The sequence below is a fragment of the Coturnix japonica genome, chromosome 3 (assembly GCF_001577835.2).
Source record: "Coturnix japonica isolate 7356 chromosome 3, Coturnix japonica 2.1, whole genome shotgun sequence".
NCBI lineage: Eukaryota > Metazoa > Chordata > Aves > Galliformes > Phasianidae > Coturnix > Coturnix japonica.
The window spans coordinates 53046956-53062642 of record NC_029518.1 but is presented as its reverse complement, the minus strand read 5'-3'; the positions used below and the strand labels follow the sequence as shown (position 1 = coordinate 53062642).

The 15687-nt window shown below is 36.0% G+C and overlaps 1 protein-coding gene across 1 annotated transcript in view; it reads right to left on the bottom strand.

The window, feature by feature from the left end:
* Positions 1–3703: 3703 nt before the first annotated feature.
* LOC107311710 (vesicular inhibitory amino acid transporter-like) overlaps positions 3704–15687 on the bottom strand; it is a 32968-nt gene continuing 20984 nt past the window's right edge. Inside the window, exon 3 of the mRNA XM_015858468.1 lies at positions 3704–4855. Coding sequence (XP_015713954.1) covers positions 3704–4855 — 1152 coding nt within the window. The remainder of the gene's footprint in view (positions 4856–15687) is intronic.

Here is a 15687-nt window from a genome sequence, read left to right as displayed (position 1 = left end):
ACACCAAACTTGCTTTATTTTTGTACAATCATATTTCAGAGAAAATAGTTAATGTACAGTGACTTTCTTACACATAGTTCAGAATTCATTTTACAAGAAAAATGAAGTGAATAATCAAGGATGAAGATTTGATAAAGTATTGTTAGTCTCAAGAACTTCTTTCAATAACTTTTCTGGTATCTTGCTAACATATTGGTTGTATCAACAAGGAAAATGCCTATCTCACTGCTGAAAACAGAAAAATGATGTGATAAGGCAAAAAAAATGACCGCCAAGCTTTGGTATAAGTGTAAATTGGGCACTGTTGTTGGACTATAGACATCAGAGCCTTGATCCTTTGAAGGTAACGAATATAGTCATATTGAGTCACAGAGAGCCAGGTCTCCTTCCATGCTAACTTCAAATTCAGACTTTTGTAAACTGTCTTAATTAAATATGTTAAGTTCCTTAGCTTGACTGCAGAAAATACTTTAGTTTGTCCTACCTTTTAAATCAAGAGTAATCTGGTAGGCTTTAATCTGCCTATTGTCAGACCTATAAATCCAGGGTCTTCATTGCTAACCCTATAAAATGGGAAAAGGATCCTAAGCAATGCTTGTGATACCCTTGCTGAAAGAAAGTAGGATCTTTTACTCAAACTTCTGCTGCCACAACAAATGAAGCAAGGCTGTTAGAAAATGTTTTATTTCAACAAGTAATTTGTTCCTTAGCATGATCACTACTGTTGATTTTTTGTTGTTTCAAAATTAATTTTGATAAAGCACTGTAAAATATTACAATGAATAATCCAAGAGCAGCCAAATAAGAAATTATTAATATTTTGTCAGTCTATTACTTTTCTGGCTTCAGTGGTTCTAATAATTTGTAGTGTAAATTTAGTGACAAAAACACCTGATAGTCATTATACAGATGAACACAGAGCCTTCTGTTTTACATTGCAGAATAATTCCATATTCCATATCTCGGAATGTCTGCTATAGTTTATATGTTTTAATGTCCAGTGTATATGTTTGTAAATATTTTTTGAACATTTGTATAGGTTTTGCCTTGGAAAGCTTTCAGAGAGAGGTCTCTATCTAAAAATATGCAATTATGTATTTTATACATATACTTGGCTTGAACAGTGAACATCTCTTTACCTTTTTAAGTCAGAAGGTTCATTTATCCTTTTTGACCCCTCAAGGCAGTTTCTCCTGAAGATGTCTGGCCATGGCTTGAGTGGGAAACACATACGACATTTGTGTCTCCACAACAGTGTCATACTGCAACATTCCCAAGTGCTGGTTGCAAAAGGGGTATCTTGAATTACACTTTCTCTCTTATTCTAGTTGTCTCTGCTAAGTGGCTTCTCAAGGCTTTTCACTTGGATGACATTTCTTTCACTTGTGCATTTACAGTTACATTTAGTTGTTAATCATAGGTCCCATTGATCCCTGGTGTTAACTGAGTAAATAAGGGTAATAATACTACTTAGAGATCATGAATCATCTCCCTTCATAGGAAAGGCTGTACCTAAGTGAGAGAGCAATGATCATCTTTGGCTTGAAAGGGCTGGCACTAGCTTCCTGAAAAGGCGGAGAGAAGTCCAGCTAAAGCTAGTTTTGAATCACACTGGCAAACCAAGGAATTCGTAAAATTGTCACATGAATAAACCGCATAACCTGTTCCCAAGTTTTCAGCAGCAGCAAATGCACTGAGGCAATTCCAAGAATTTTTAGTGTCAGAGACTAAACAAACACATTCAATAAGAGTAGGAGATGGGAAAAACAGTGAATTATTTGTGGAGAGTTGCTAAGTAAATTAGCTGAAAGAATTCTTGTAAGACTCTTTGGACTGCTTCCCTCCCAGAGAGTTATGTAGGATAAATACAACAAATACTGTTCCTGCATGTTTGTTTATCTGTGAAACTTCTCCACACAAAAAATAATGATATCCTTTCACTGACATCATTCCAGTAATAATATCTTTCTGACTGTGTCAGAGGGATAATAACAAGCTTTCTGCTTCTTCACTGAGTACCATATCTTTGACATTCTACATAAAAATAAAAAGACTCCTTTAAAAAAAAAAAAAAAAAAAAAAAGTACAAATTCCACTATAAATGTCAGCATCAATAAATTAAACTGTTGTGGATTTCAGATAAATGCAGAATTTGACCCACTGTACCAAGAAGTAGTCTGAGCTCTAAAAGACTTTCCCAGGTACCTCCTTAGTTTTCTTAATGTTTTTGTAATTATACAATCCATTTGTTTTAATAATGATTTCATTGCTATTCTACACATGACAAGAGTACATTAGGAGACAAAAAAAAAAAGAGCAGGGTGACAAAGTTTATGAGAACTCTTCTCTTGAGTTTAATTGCATGTTATTTATGATTCAGCAAATTAGCCTTGAGAGGTCACTGTTGTTCATGCAGGATGAAAGCATTCATGCTAAGACACTGCATAGAAAAATAGTTTAGTTATGTAGTTACTACTCTGCTTACTACTCTGGGCAGTCCTATGTTGACATGCAAAGGTCTTCTCCTATGATGGAATAGAAAGTTGTGTGAAATTGTTCAAAATGAAAGTGTAAACTTTCTTATTTCAACACATTACTTTAATTACCTAACATAACATAGATTTAGTACAATAAAATTATATGTATTCATTAAAGTACTCTGATTAGATTGCTTCTTGTCATAATGTTTTATCCCTAAAGTGAAATACATTGAGATGTTGATCTTTTTATTAAGCTGATATCTTTTAAAGCTAAAGATCTAGCAAGTTGTACAGGAAATTAACTGACTGTCTATTTACTGCACTTCATTTACTTCATTGAGCTTTTAATATCACCAGATAAAATAAAAAGATCAAAGAAATTTCCTGCCTAAGAGGGAAAGTGAACTGCATATTAATGTTTTCATGCTCCCAGTGAGAATTTTTGTATCCCAACCAATAGAATAAGTGCACTGCAGAGGCATGAATCTTTGAAATTACACTTGCAGAAAAGCTGTGGTCATCAGCTATAGCTTCTTTTAGAACAAATTCCTTTTTCCAGGACTGTGAGTTGTTAGAATGCCCCTTTTACTCTGACTGTTCCCATCTGAACTCATGATAAAAGCAGGCTTTCAGAGCTCTTGTAAACAGTTCTCTTTTTACTTACTCACTTAAAAAACAAGGAGTAGAGCTTGCCTTACTTCAAATATGAAATTCACTGATTTGTTCTGTTCACATGTTGAATTACATTCTGCCAGTACTGTGAAATCATATTTTATCAGTTTGGAATGACAGCTCTCTCAAACTCACATATCATATCATGTAAGCTAGATTTGATAGCTTTGAGACTGAGTAGTATCTAACTCTGTGAGAATTTCTGGTGAAGTTGGTAGAATCTCTAGCAGGAGCTTTTTTTAGGGTCTGCTAATCACATATTAAAAAAAAAAAAAAAAGTTGGATTATTTTATCATTATTTTAATGCTGAACCATCTCAGATTATTTTCTTCCTCTCAACATTTTAAATGTGGGTCATTTTGTACATTTGAGCTATGAAGATTATTTTCCAGTTTTGTTAGAGCCACATACTTTTACAAATTTAAGACCTGATCCTGCAAACATTTAAGCATGTGCTTAATTTAACTTAGTGATGTAATCTCTTGTATGCTGATTAACAGGACAAAGGAGTATATAAGATTAGGCCCCTACTTGGCTTTCAGGAAATCTTTTTACCCCTCTCCAAATACTTTGAGTAACCCTTTTATCGAGCAAATGATGCCCGCAAGGCTGCAAAGGAAACCCAAAATAAAAACAGAGATATCTGCATATTTCTCAAAGAAAGATAGTTTTTTCCATTTAAGCTTTAAATGGAAGAGAGAAGGAAGAAGAAAAGTCATAGCAGCACCTGTTACACTGCCTGTTAAACCCATCAGCAGGGCAAAATGTGGTATGAGCATGGCCATCAGCAGAGTTAATAGGAGAAATAAGCTTCTTACACACAAAGCAAACAGTGAAGAACTGTAATTGGAATAGTTGCCTCTAGAAATACAAGCATAAACAATTTCTGTGGCTGCAAAAAAGGGCAAAGGGTAAGAAAGAAGAGCCTTGGTTAACAGACACAAATTCACTAGAGTTTGAAGAAATGATGGCAGGTTGTCAGTAACAACTTCCCTCGTCTCTTCACCCCAAGTTAAGAATGCAGACAGGGCAAAGGTTGTTTTCAAGACACAAGCAAAAAAGTGAGTCCAATTCAGCATACACCTAAATTCCCCTGGGTTTTTCATGTTACCTTCAAGCGTAGGAAGAAATATTTGTGAAGTGTAACTGAAAATTATGACCCCCATGGAGACCAAGAAGTCTTCAAATTCCAGGGAGAGTCTGAATTTTGTCCAGGACCACTGATGTATTTGCGTGAGGCAGTAAGTCATCACTACAAAGATGATAATGAAATGGACCAAGGAACAAAGCTGGCTGAGTCTGGAGACAATTTTTAGAGTTTTGATAAATACACAAGGCAGCAATGTAAGAAATGCAATTACAGACCAAGTTTTCTCAGTCACTGGTACATATGAAAAACTGTGTGACAGCAAATTCCCACTAACAACCAGATACAAAATACATGTCATGATCAGTTCCATCACTTGGGTCACATTGACAACTATGCCACCTAGCCTGGGAGACAGCTTTTTGCAGCAGGCATTTGCAATATCTTCATATGTATCCCTCGCTCTTATGAGCTGCCCATCTTCATTTTCTTCATACAGGCAAGCAATTAGAATTTTGCCTGTATAACAGCATAATGCTGCAGCCAAGACGATAAGAAACAGGCCACTGTATCCACTGTGGAGAAGAGCATACGGCAATCCTAGGACAAAAATTCCCTGAAGAGGAAAAAGAGAAATGAGACAGCAGAAAACCCCTGAGGCAAAATGTTTACTAGAAACCATGCTCCCAAACTTGCCCTTCACTGAACACTGCTTTCACCAAACTGCATGGTGGAAGTACTGCTACATTCAGCTAAGTAACAATCATGAGAAATATGTTTACTTATGACAAATGAAATTATCAGCAAAAAAACCAAACTCTGCTCATATTGACACATATGTAATGATAAGCTAGGAAAAGGAGAATGTGGATGAATGATATGGTCAGGTTCTTAGTTAATATTTAAGGCTGATGTGATTCAAAGCACATTTTACAAGGTTCCAAGGCAGTTACTCAATCAACGTGCATATTAATGAAATGTGTTTAATAACAGTAAAATTAAGCAGCTGTACCATTGTCATCTCTGTAACTTTCATTTAAACTAAAAATAGCATTGTAGATAGATCCAGTAATGGCACTTCTCTCTAACAATTGTTAACACTCCTCTGTAAAGGAAAGGGTATTAAAGTATCAGCAGTGTTGGCTTTGGCTTTCTTTGTGGCTTCTGAACTCCTCACGCAACCTTTACAGTTGTTAAGTCCATCACTAGAGCAGTTTTGCTTACAAGCTGAGATTCTAGATTGTGTAAACTTATTTAGATGCTTAAAATGCACGTGAAAAATATAGACATACTTTAAACAGTTTCAGAAAGGGACAAAATTATATATATATATATTTATCCATTAAAAACTGTGTCATTCAAAATTCATAAAACAGTATAGGAAAAAAAATACAGTTAACAGATTTACAGACATTTTTACTTCTGTATTTATTATAGCATTTTTGAAGTGATGAAGTAGAAACAATCATGATCATGTTTCCTATTTCAGTCAGACTAGACTTGTATCAATTCCATCTTAACTCTGTTTCTGAAGAAACCAGAACTACACTCTACTCTGCTAAACCTGTGAATTCTCAAGAGAAAGAGGTCTTTTACTTCACATGAGCCATCAAGATGTCCACCTGATGATTCACAACTAGTAGGATTTTCCTGAAATTCTAGATTTCATTTTGGTATTACCCTGTGGAATTAATTGCTTCCCACATTTTTAAATAAAATCCTTGCTGCTACATACTCGCCACTAATCATTTTCTGAGCATTACTCATTGCCAGCTTTTAGTCTAAAGTGCTAGTCATGGCTCTTTTCAGAGTAAATGGTAATTCCTCCAGAGAGCACCTCATTTCACCCAATATATATTGGCTGAAGTTTGCTGGAACAAGTCCTATTCCTTAGACATAGCTCTAATCAGAGAGGAGCTCTGTTCCCTACAGTTACTACTGGGCACTAATGTTTACAGGCTCAGAGACTTACATTTTATTCACTATGAAACACGGAAGACACTCCCACTCTTCTTGAAGGGAGCAACAGGTTTTTTCTCTCTCACTTCCTAATCAGGTAGTGCTGCTTATCATTTTCAGGACACAAGGAGGAAGAGGCGAGTTTGACAGTCTAAATCTCAATTTATGAATTTCAGACATAATCCTTGGCATGAGATCACGTAAGGACATTTCAGGCATATTTTTGTCTTTCATGTATGTTTTCTCAACTCACTCGGATATCACAGTCCTTGTGAAGGCAGTGTAGGAGGCCAGCTCTGTTTCAGTTCATTAAGAAAGTTAGTGTCCACCTCATCTTCACAGGCTTTATCGATGTGCGGAATCAGACTCTATAACCAGAGATAGGTTATAAAGCAGGTACGTATTTATTCAGCGCTGGGCACATGGGGGATCATTCCTCCAATCATGTGCGCCAACAGACAGGAGCGTTACAAAATTATAGAGCAAGCGTATACATATTCATCAAATTTCCAAGAAATCATTAACATATTCATTGTTTTTCCGGGAACTCATTTACATGCTGTCCCTCCTACTGACGCATGCGCAGTCTGTAGTGGGGATCTCGCTCCAGTGGTCGTTGGGATGAAGTCAGAAGTCTTCCCCAGGTTACTTTGACCCAGCTCCTCTACTCAATCAGTCAAAACCAGTTTCTTTGGCTACCTTTCCCTTATGTATACCCAGCTGTATTGTCTTAACTATAGACCCAGCTGTGTTATCCCAGCTGTATTGTAACTATAGCAATGTCAACATGTCCCACTGGTCCTTTTCTTCTGACATTCCCCAAAGCCTAGGATACTTAATCTTCATGAAAGGTCCCTATTAACCTGATTCCTACTTTCATTATATCTTACTCCCCATTTCTCTATGGTACAAGTGGTCCCAGGCCTGATCAATATGGAGGGGCAATTTTTCAAACACTGAATTATCATCAGTGTATATAAAGTATTATTCTTTTCTTCCAGCCATGAGATAGAAGTCCTGTTCATGCTCAATACTGGCCTGAATCATCAAGAGAAGAAATATAGAGGCCCTCAAATCAAAACATTATTTTTTCTCTAAGCCAATGAAGTTGTCCATTGTCTGAGTGAGAAGCATCGCCAGTCTCACCAGACTTCACTCTAGATACAGATATCTTAAACATATAGCTGAATGAGAGCTAGGAGTATCATATTAATTACATGCCTTAGTGCCTCTTGATTAAAAGGTCAGTGTCTTTGTATACTGCAACAGAGGTACTTTGTTTATCATTTGTATAACAATACAGGTATTCACTTTCAGTACATAACTATTTTGGTTGTTTTTAAGACTTCATTTTACAGCAATGTTTTTTTTGTTTTTTTTTTGTATAAATCACAGGTGCTATTTCATTTAGGAACTGGGACATTCGACTGCCTAGTTGATGGTACTTCAGTCACCCCAAACTCCCCACTCGATTACAGTAATGGCTTGGCTTCATTCTAACACAGGCCTTGTGACCCAATTAGCTTGCAGTTAGTGTTTCTTACTTATATGAACCTCACTGAGTATTAAAAAGTGCATCATTTCCATTATTTTATAATCTATTTTCTTAAAAAGTCTGGATATCTGACTGTATCTGGACTGCAGATAGCACATGCATGTAACGTTTACTGTCTTGCCATTTTTAATCACAGATTTCACTGACTGGGAAGATAAGTAATTGCCTTAAGTACAAAATGTGTTCTCTTTCCTATGAAAACAATCCTTAGAGAACATTTACATAATAGGTTGAATTTAAAAGCATCATAAATAAACCAAATCTGTGAAAAAGTCAGGAAGATAAAAGCCACAATCATCTTTCATATTAACATAAGAACAATGATGTTTTCTCAGTTTCTTGCAATTTGTAGCAGACTTATCTCATTTGCTCCATACTCACAGAATCATTATTTTGCCACTTTAACCTGCATTTGGAAGTTCAAACAGTCTCTGCTGACCTGAAAGGTGACTGTGTAATTAAACTGCAGGTAAGTGTCAGAGCAGGCTTTACCACACAGTGGCTTTTTTCCCCCATGCTGAATTTAGGCCATTAGTGTTTATATGACTAGCCTCAACCTAAAGCAAAGCACAAGTCTTTCAGAGATGCTGTCACATTTGACAGCCATTTGCAGTCCTCCCCACAGGTGTCTGCATTTCCCAGCTTAATTGTTAGTTTAATCAGAGTATAACGTAATTCTAATCTCTAATATCTCCTTGCTGTTTGTTTATATCATTTTTATTTGGTACTTAACACACAGCATAGGATGAAAAAGGTTGTTTTTTGTTGTTGTGTTGTTCTAAACAGAATGTTTCTACACAAAGTGCAAATTTTCCTTTTAGCTGATATTTTCAGCAACTCTGTTACTGGAGTTTGCTGGTGAAATCTGTGCAATGGATTTACTGTTTCTGTGTCTTTCAGATTTCAGTCAATAGTGGAAATCAAACATTGCAGACATAACTAGTAGTGTTTTGGATACAGAGCATTTTTAGTAGGGAGAAAGAACTCTGAACATATCAGTGTGCTGTTTGGTATGATATGAAATGTCACTCTTCCTAGCCGGCCTGTAGTGGCATTTCCATTAAGAAAGAAAAGTAAAAGGGAAAAGGGAAAAAGGAAAAGGAAGAGGAAGAAAGAGAAAGAGAAAGAGAAAGAGAAAGAAAAAGAGAAAGAGAAAGAGAAAGAGAAAGAGAAAGAGAAAGAGAAAGAGAAAGAGAAAGAGAAANAGAGAAAGAGAAAGAGAAAGAGAGAGAGAAAGAGAGAGAGAAAGAGAAAGAGAAAGAGAAAGAGAAAGAGAAAGAGAAAGAGAGAGAGAAAGAGAAAGAGAAAGAGAAAGAGAGAGAGAAAGAGAAAGAGAAAGAGAAAGAAAGAGAAAAAGAGAAAGAGAGGGGGAAAGAAAGGGAGGAAGGAAGGGAGAGAGGAAGAAAGAAGAAGGAAAGTAAGAAAGAAAAAACTAAGGAGAGAAAGGAAGTTTATTGTATTGGCACACTGTCAGATTACTATGGAATAGCAAGTAAAAGTTAATGATGGCCAAGAGAGATGAAAGACTTTTTCAGTCTTCCAAGCTGTCTTTGGATTCAATCCTCTGTTCCTACCTTTCCAAAAGCAGCACTTTCTGTTAGAACCATTTTCTGTACATCATCAAGTTTAAATAGTTTAATTTCAATTTAAAAGATACCTTTAATAAGTGCTTAGTTTACTGTGATAAAACAGCATAGGCACTGTGCTGTGTTCTCTGGTTTAAAGTATTTCAGCAACCTTATACCACTGCTTGATCTGTCTGTGGAAAATTCCTCCTCCACAGAAAAACTCTTTCATGGTACACTGCTGTTGAACGTGGCTTTCGTATGCTTCTTAAGAGGACAGAATGCGGACAGACAGACTATATCAGCATCATTACACTGCTTCTCTGCCACTGGAATAGGGACACACGTAATTTCTAAGCCACTGGTCAACCCATGTTTGGACCTGTCAGAGTGTTCTTATCCAGTCTTTTTGTGCCCAAATTATGGAACAGGTAGCTTTAGCTGTCTTTTAATTAAAAATGAGCAGCCAAAGGAACCATTTCTTAAGTTGCCTCTCAGATCTTTTACTGTTTTGTCCATGAAGTGTGCCTGCCTAAGTGGTTTTATTTTCAAGTATTCTACTGTGAGGCCAAATAAGCTAAAAAATTCTTTTTTAAGGTGATTTGTTTATAAGACAGAATTGCACAGAGAAAAAGCACTCACATACTTGAGTAGAGTGGAGAAGGAGTTTTTGAACCAATTCAATCTCACATCTTAGCCTGAGTAGTTATTTGCAAATGGGGGACCCCACTCTTGCTCAGCAGGCTGACCCTTCGGCCATGACCCCAATAGGTCATTGTCTCTCAAGATAATTTTAATACTTCTTTATTTTCACCCCAGATAGAGGATGAAAGTGCAGTGTATATTAGTGTGTTTTGACAATGAGTGAACACATGTGCGTGGGTGAAGGTTCTCATCAACCCCTGGAGCAGACTTAGCCATAGGCATCTGGGCCTACAAAGAAGACTGGACTCATGGATGAACTGGTGATCAGCCTTTAAAGAAACAGGAAAAATATGCAGGAAAAGACATGCAGGGTGAGGTCAGCTAGAAGCTATCAGCATGATGAGAATTTTCCCTAGAGGAGATGCCAGGAATTACTGATCCACCAAAGCCACAAAACAAGCAGGTTGGGATTTCCAGTTTGTGTCTTCATACTGAAACATTTCTACATTTATTGATGGCTTGACTGCATTTTTTTTTAACTACAGAGTATTGTTTCTCAGATTGCCAAGACTGTTTTCTTGTTTAAAATGCCAAGATATCTGGATCTGCAGAGAATGTCAAAATGATATCGTTTACTTTCATACAGACTTTTTGACACTACTTCACATCAGGATAAGTACATCCCCAAGGAATCAAATATGTTTAGAAAAATGCATAAATGAGCACAAATAAGCATCCTGAGAAAATATCAACATTTCTTAATGTTTAGTTTTAATATTTTTAAATCCCCCCCCCCACCCCAAAATGCTTCATTTCATAAGTTGTTCTGGCCTGAAATATGACACATTTAAAAACAAAGCAGAATGAAAGTTAGTTAAAAGTAATGAAGATCAAATAATGGTCAGAGCTGAGATATGCCAAGAGGAAATTGAATAAAATGGAGTAAAAGTATGCCACAATAAAAAGAGATAGAGAGATTTCACCTTAAGACTTAATAAGATGGAAAAATAAATTAAGAAATAAAGATAAACTTAACTGAAAATAATTCAGTTAGTACAGCTCTGCTATATGCAGAACATATGCTAATATGTCAGACTGCTGAATGAGGTCTGATTGCCTTACTTGCCATCTGCAGTTACACCACTGAAACAGTTCGTTTAAGCCAAACTGTATTCCCAACTATAAATCTGATTCTGTGCATGAATTTGTGTTAGGCTTAGAAACTACATAGGAAAACCTCCTTCAGAGATTTTCTTGGAAGAGTAGAGAGATAAATTCAAGAAGCATTTGTTTTCATTTAAAATACACTATTTTCCAGAACTGCTGCAAAAGGGTGTTGCTGTGGTATTTATACAAAGATACTATTTTATTAGCTCTAAATTGAAAAGTATGGCAAATCTCTTAGTCTCACGTCATGATGATGGAGCTACTTGCTTGCACATGTCCTTGGCCTTCTGCCTTTCTCAGGCACCACTATAATCAAAAGAGGTTTTGTATTTTCTTGAGGGTCACGGTAGACAACACAGAATAATACTGGATCAGTTACCACATAATCTGTCAGACAACCTCCTAACCATATTAGAAACTCATGCAGAACCAACAAACTGGTAGAATGGCTGAAGAAGTGACGTGTGGGTCCATCTGGCCAACACCTGCTCAAGTAGGGAAATCCAGAGCGGGGGGCTCAGGCCCATGCCTGGATGGTTTCTGAAGAGGGTGGGAGACTCCACAGAGTCTGGGCAGCCTATGCCAGCACTCAATAGCTTGCTCTGAAAATCAATCTATATTGTCACTTACTTTTTTAGGGTTCATCACTTGGGCACTTATTAATCCATGTAAGATGTATTTTATTGCTGTGTTAATTGTTAAATCAGAATGTTGTGTATTAATGTGTCAAAAAATCCTTTTAAAGTCTAAGTATATTAATTATTTTTCACTACCTAAATTACAACAAAGAATTATATAAAGTGTTCTTAATAAGAACAGAAAGGACTTTCTTCAAAATCATGAAGATTGACACTAATTATATTCCTAGCTTTTTATTCCATATCGATTAAAAAGTGCATTAGCATTACTTTATTTTTCTCAGAATTGTTAATAGGTTTAACTAGTTGGGCTGGCTTTTAAAATATCATTATGATATCCATAGTCTACTGAAGATTCTAAATGTAGTAGCAATTGAGTATTATCAGATTGTATGTATATTTAGCTAAGTCTCCCACATGGACACTTGCTGGGCATACCACTTTCAAAATATTGATGGCATCTTAACATTCATTTTAAATTCTAATCATAATTATGTAATAGTTAATTGTCCCAGTCTAAGCTAATCATCAAATCTTCCTCTATAAACAATTGAAAAAATAATTACCCCAACTTCTAACACAGCTACATTACGATATGTGGATAGAAAAGTTGAAATTAATTTTTCTATTTCTGGCTGGACAATGAATGAAGTATGGATAAACACCTTTGAAACTCCAAGAGCTGAATTGAAAATGTCTTATGCAGAATAGCATGATTCCAATCTGAAAAATTTCAAAATGGCCAACTGTTATCCTCTGCTAGAAGTACATCGTGATTCCCTGCAACCAGAGTCTAGGAACAGTTTCATTATTTTTAGAGTTATGAACAATCTTACATGCTCCCTCTACAGCTAATAGAGGGAATCAGCATAGCAAAATTCAATGTGAAATCTGAGCGAAGAAGAAGGTGTAGATTCTAGTTTTATACATATATCCTTCTCTTAATTCTCTTGTCACTTACATTTAGGTTAGTTTTTCTACCTTTTCATTTAGTTGAAAGCACATTTATGGTGCTCTGTAGTAGTTAACACATACAAACACTAGAACAAAGTTGTTCTTTTATTGTGCTTTTACACAAACACACACTTACAGTTTCACACACTCCTATTCATACATAATTCACATCACTGTTAGTATTTATGTTTCAGAATTTTACACTAAACCCATCTTTAAGAAAAAAGTCCTAAATACTGTCCTAATCTCTGGAGGATGTGCTTCTTCCTATATCTCTTTGCTAGTCTACATAACTTATAATTTACAGCAATTACACTGAATCTCCCTCCCTCCTTTTTATTATAGGTATATATTTGTTAAATTTTAATTGATACATTCATTTAATGACTGTAGTTGGAGGGGTTTTAACATGTAGGCGTACTGCTTCTTAATTGTGAGATGTGACTTCTGGACACCTCATAAATTCTTGTTAAGTAACTTCCAAATTACTTCCGCTATTTGCTTTCTGTATTTATTTTTTCTAACCCATTATCTCTCAAAATTTTATCCAGGTTTCTAAAATTCTCTCCTTTGAAGTATTGAATATATGTATATTACTGTCCTCTGTTTTCGCATAATGAATGCAATTAGATCCACTGATCTGTTCATATTTATTCAAGGTAATGAGGCTCAAAATAGAATTACCTTATGTTAGGTTCAATGCCTTTTGTGTTAGACAATTATCATCTATCATTTTTAGAAACTTCAGTGATGTTTTACTACAGACTGCATACAACCTCCATCACAGGTCTTTAAAATGGAAGGCACCAAGAACAATACAATTTGTCTTTCCAGACAACAGTTCTGACACAGATAATCATCTCTCTAAAGTAAAGTGCTGCACTCCTTTTATGAATGTTCTTTCTTTTTGTAAACAAGCTTTATCTAATTATTTTAAAATTTCAGTCACATAAATGTATTTGCAATATCAATTATGTTCTCTTTCTCCTCAGTATTAAGAATTTTCCGCTTCTCTAGCTGGCTACACAGACTTCTGGCACTAATCTACAGACTCCAGGAAAGGAATACATTGTCTTTCTCCCTTACTTATCTGTTTGCTCACAGAGTTTGAATTAAAAAATATTACTATTTCTTCTATGGAAAACTTGAAGTATTGTCCATTGCCTGTATGACCTTCTCAGCTGATCTATCTCTTTTTAAGTCAGTGAAAAATCTTCCTATAACTTCAAGGATGGCTGAAATGCAACCCAGCAATCTTGTTTTTCCTGGTTTGTCTTTTTTTCTGCCAATGTCAGCCTGCTTTAGATTCAGGGAGGAAAGTGAGTAAGGTGTTTATTTTGTGATTAATAGCCATAGTCTTTGCATGTACTGAGAGAAATTTCAGAAGTGTTGGACTGTCAATCCTTCAGGTCCCATAAACATTAGATAAGGGAGATAGACTGCTGAGGAGATGTCATGATAAGATACACAGGTAAGGAAGCTGCATGATCCATACTGTGAAATGTATGTGTTCATTTGACTGACAAAGAAGTTGCTGTTTTTATTCTCCTGTCAGTAGCCAGATTACTCTTAAGAATCTCCTAAAGATTAGGAAAGGGAACAGAGGAAGGAAAATGTCTCAACAAATAAAGATCTGATGTTATTGAGTATGACAGCTGATCCCATTGGCTTTGTATTTGCTTAAATATTTGTTCTCAGACTGAAATAATATGTTGATGCTTAATTCTGGTTTGATGGAAAATGTTAGTTTGCATAAATTCACAGCTTTCTTTAAGAATGCTCTGAGCCACACAAACTAAATCCCCCAAGCAAATTACCATTTAAGAAAATATTTTATTTCCCTGGGTCTCAAAGGACAAAGCAAGCTTTGGTAAAAGAATGAGAGCTTTTATTACATATTATGAAGAGAAGAGGAAGAAGAGATGAAAAAATTAAAGCAGCCAAAACTAAAACTATTTAGAAAGTTGGTAGTGGTGAGTGATTTGGAGTCACTGGCTGCTTACCTATTTCTCACATCGTAGCTCATCATCTGAAAAAAAGGTAGGCACTCAGAACATCCAACAACAGGAGAATGTGGTTCCACAAAAGTGTGGTTGAAAGAGCTTAAGGGGAGGCAAAGAGGGAAGCATGGGAGACTGGAAGTAAAGCAAAGCAAAGCAGAGAGGACCCCTAACATCTTCATCTGAGTTTGCACTGACATAACAAAAGGAAGTGTTAAAGTGTATAGAAACTCAAGATGAGAGGAAATATTCAGCTTGTTAGGATTTTTTATTGAGTGTTGCCTGTACTGGACTAGCAGCAATTCTTGTTCCTTATAAAAGCAAGGCTGCATAGAACAAATCTTACATACCTCTGAGAGGTGAAAAAGAAGCCAGGTTATTTCTTCTGGAAGTTGGGTTATGTGTTCTGAAAGCTGGCATAGGATTGATCATAACTGCATGCAGAGTAAAAGGTGACTTATTCCTCCCCTGACCAATATTATCCTGTTCTTTCCTCTACACAGACTCAGTCACCAATTTTAGGTGGACATTTACTCAACTTATAATGACTCCCAGAGCTCAGCATGTAAAGGGGAAATTTGTCATCTTGCAGCACTGCCAGGAGAGAACACAGTTAATAGGTTGGGTGAAAGACCTAAATAGTGGTATACTATTATTTTTTGTGTCCATGAATCAGTGAACTGATATAGAATGCCACAGCATATTCTTGAATACATGAGAAAAGATACTCCTTACTACTTGGCTAGGTGTAGGCGACAAATTTCCACTGCATTTCCTCACTTAACATTAGTTAAACATCCGTGGCACCCTGAGGCTTCTGTCTTTAGTATAAAAGAAAGAACAGTGGATTTCAATGCTCAAGTTTCATCACACATGGATATGGATAAAGATGATACTGCAAATGAATTCCTACAGTGGAGATGTGTCTATTCTGTAAGGTAATTAAAAAAATCACATAATTCTTA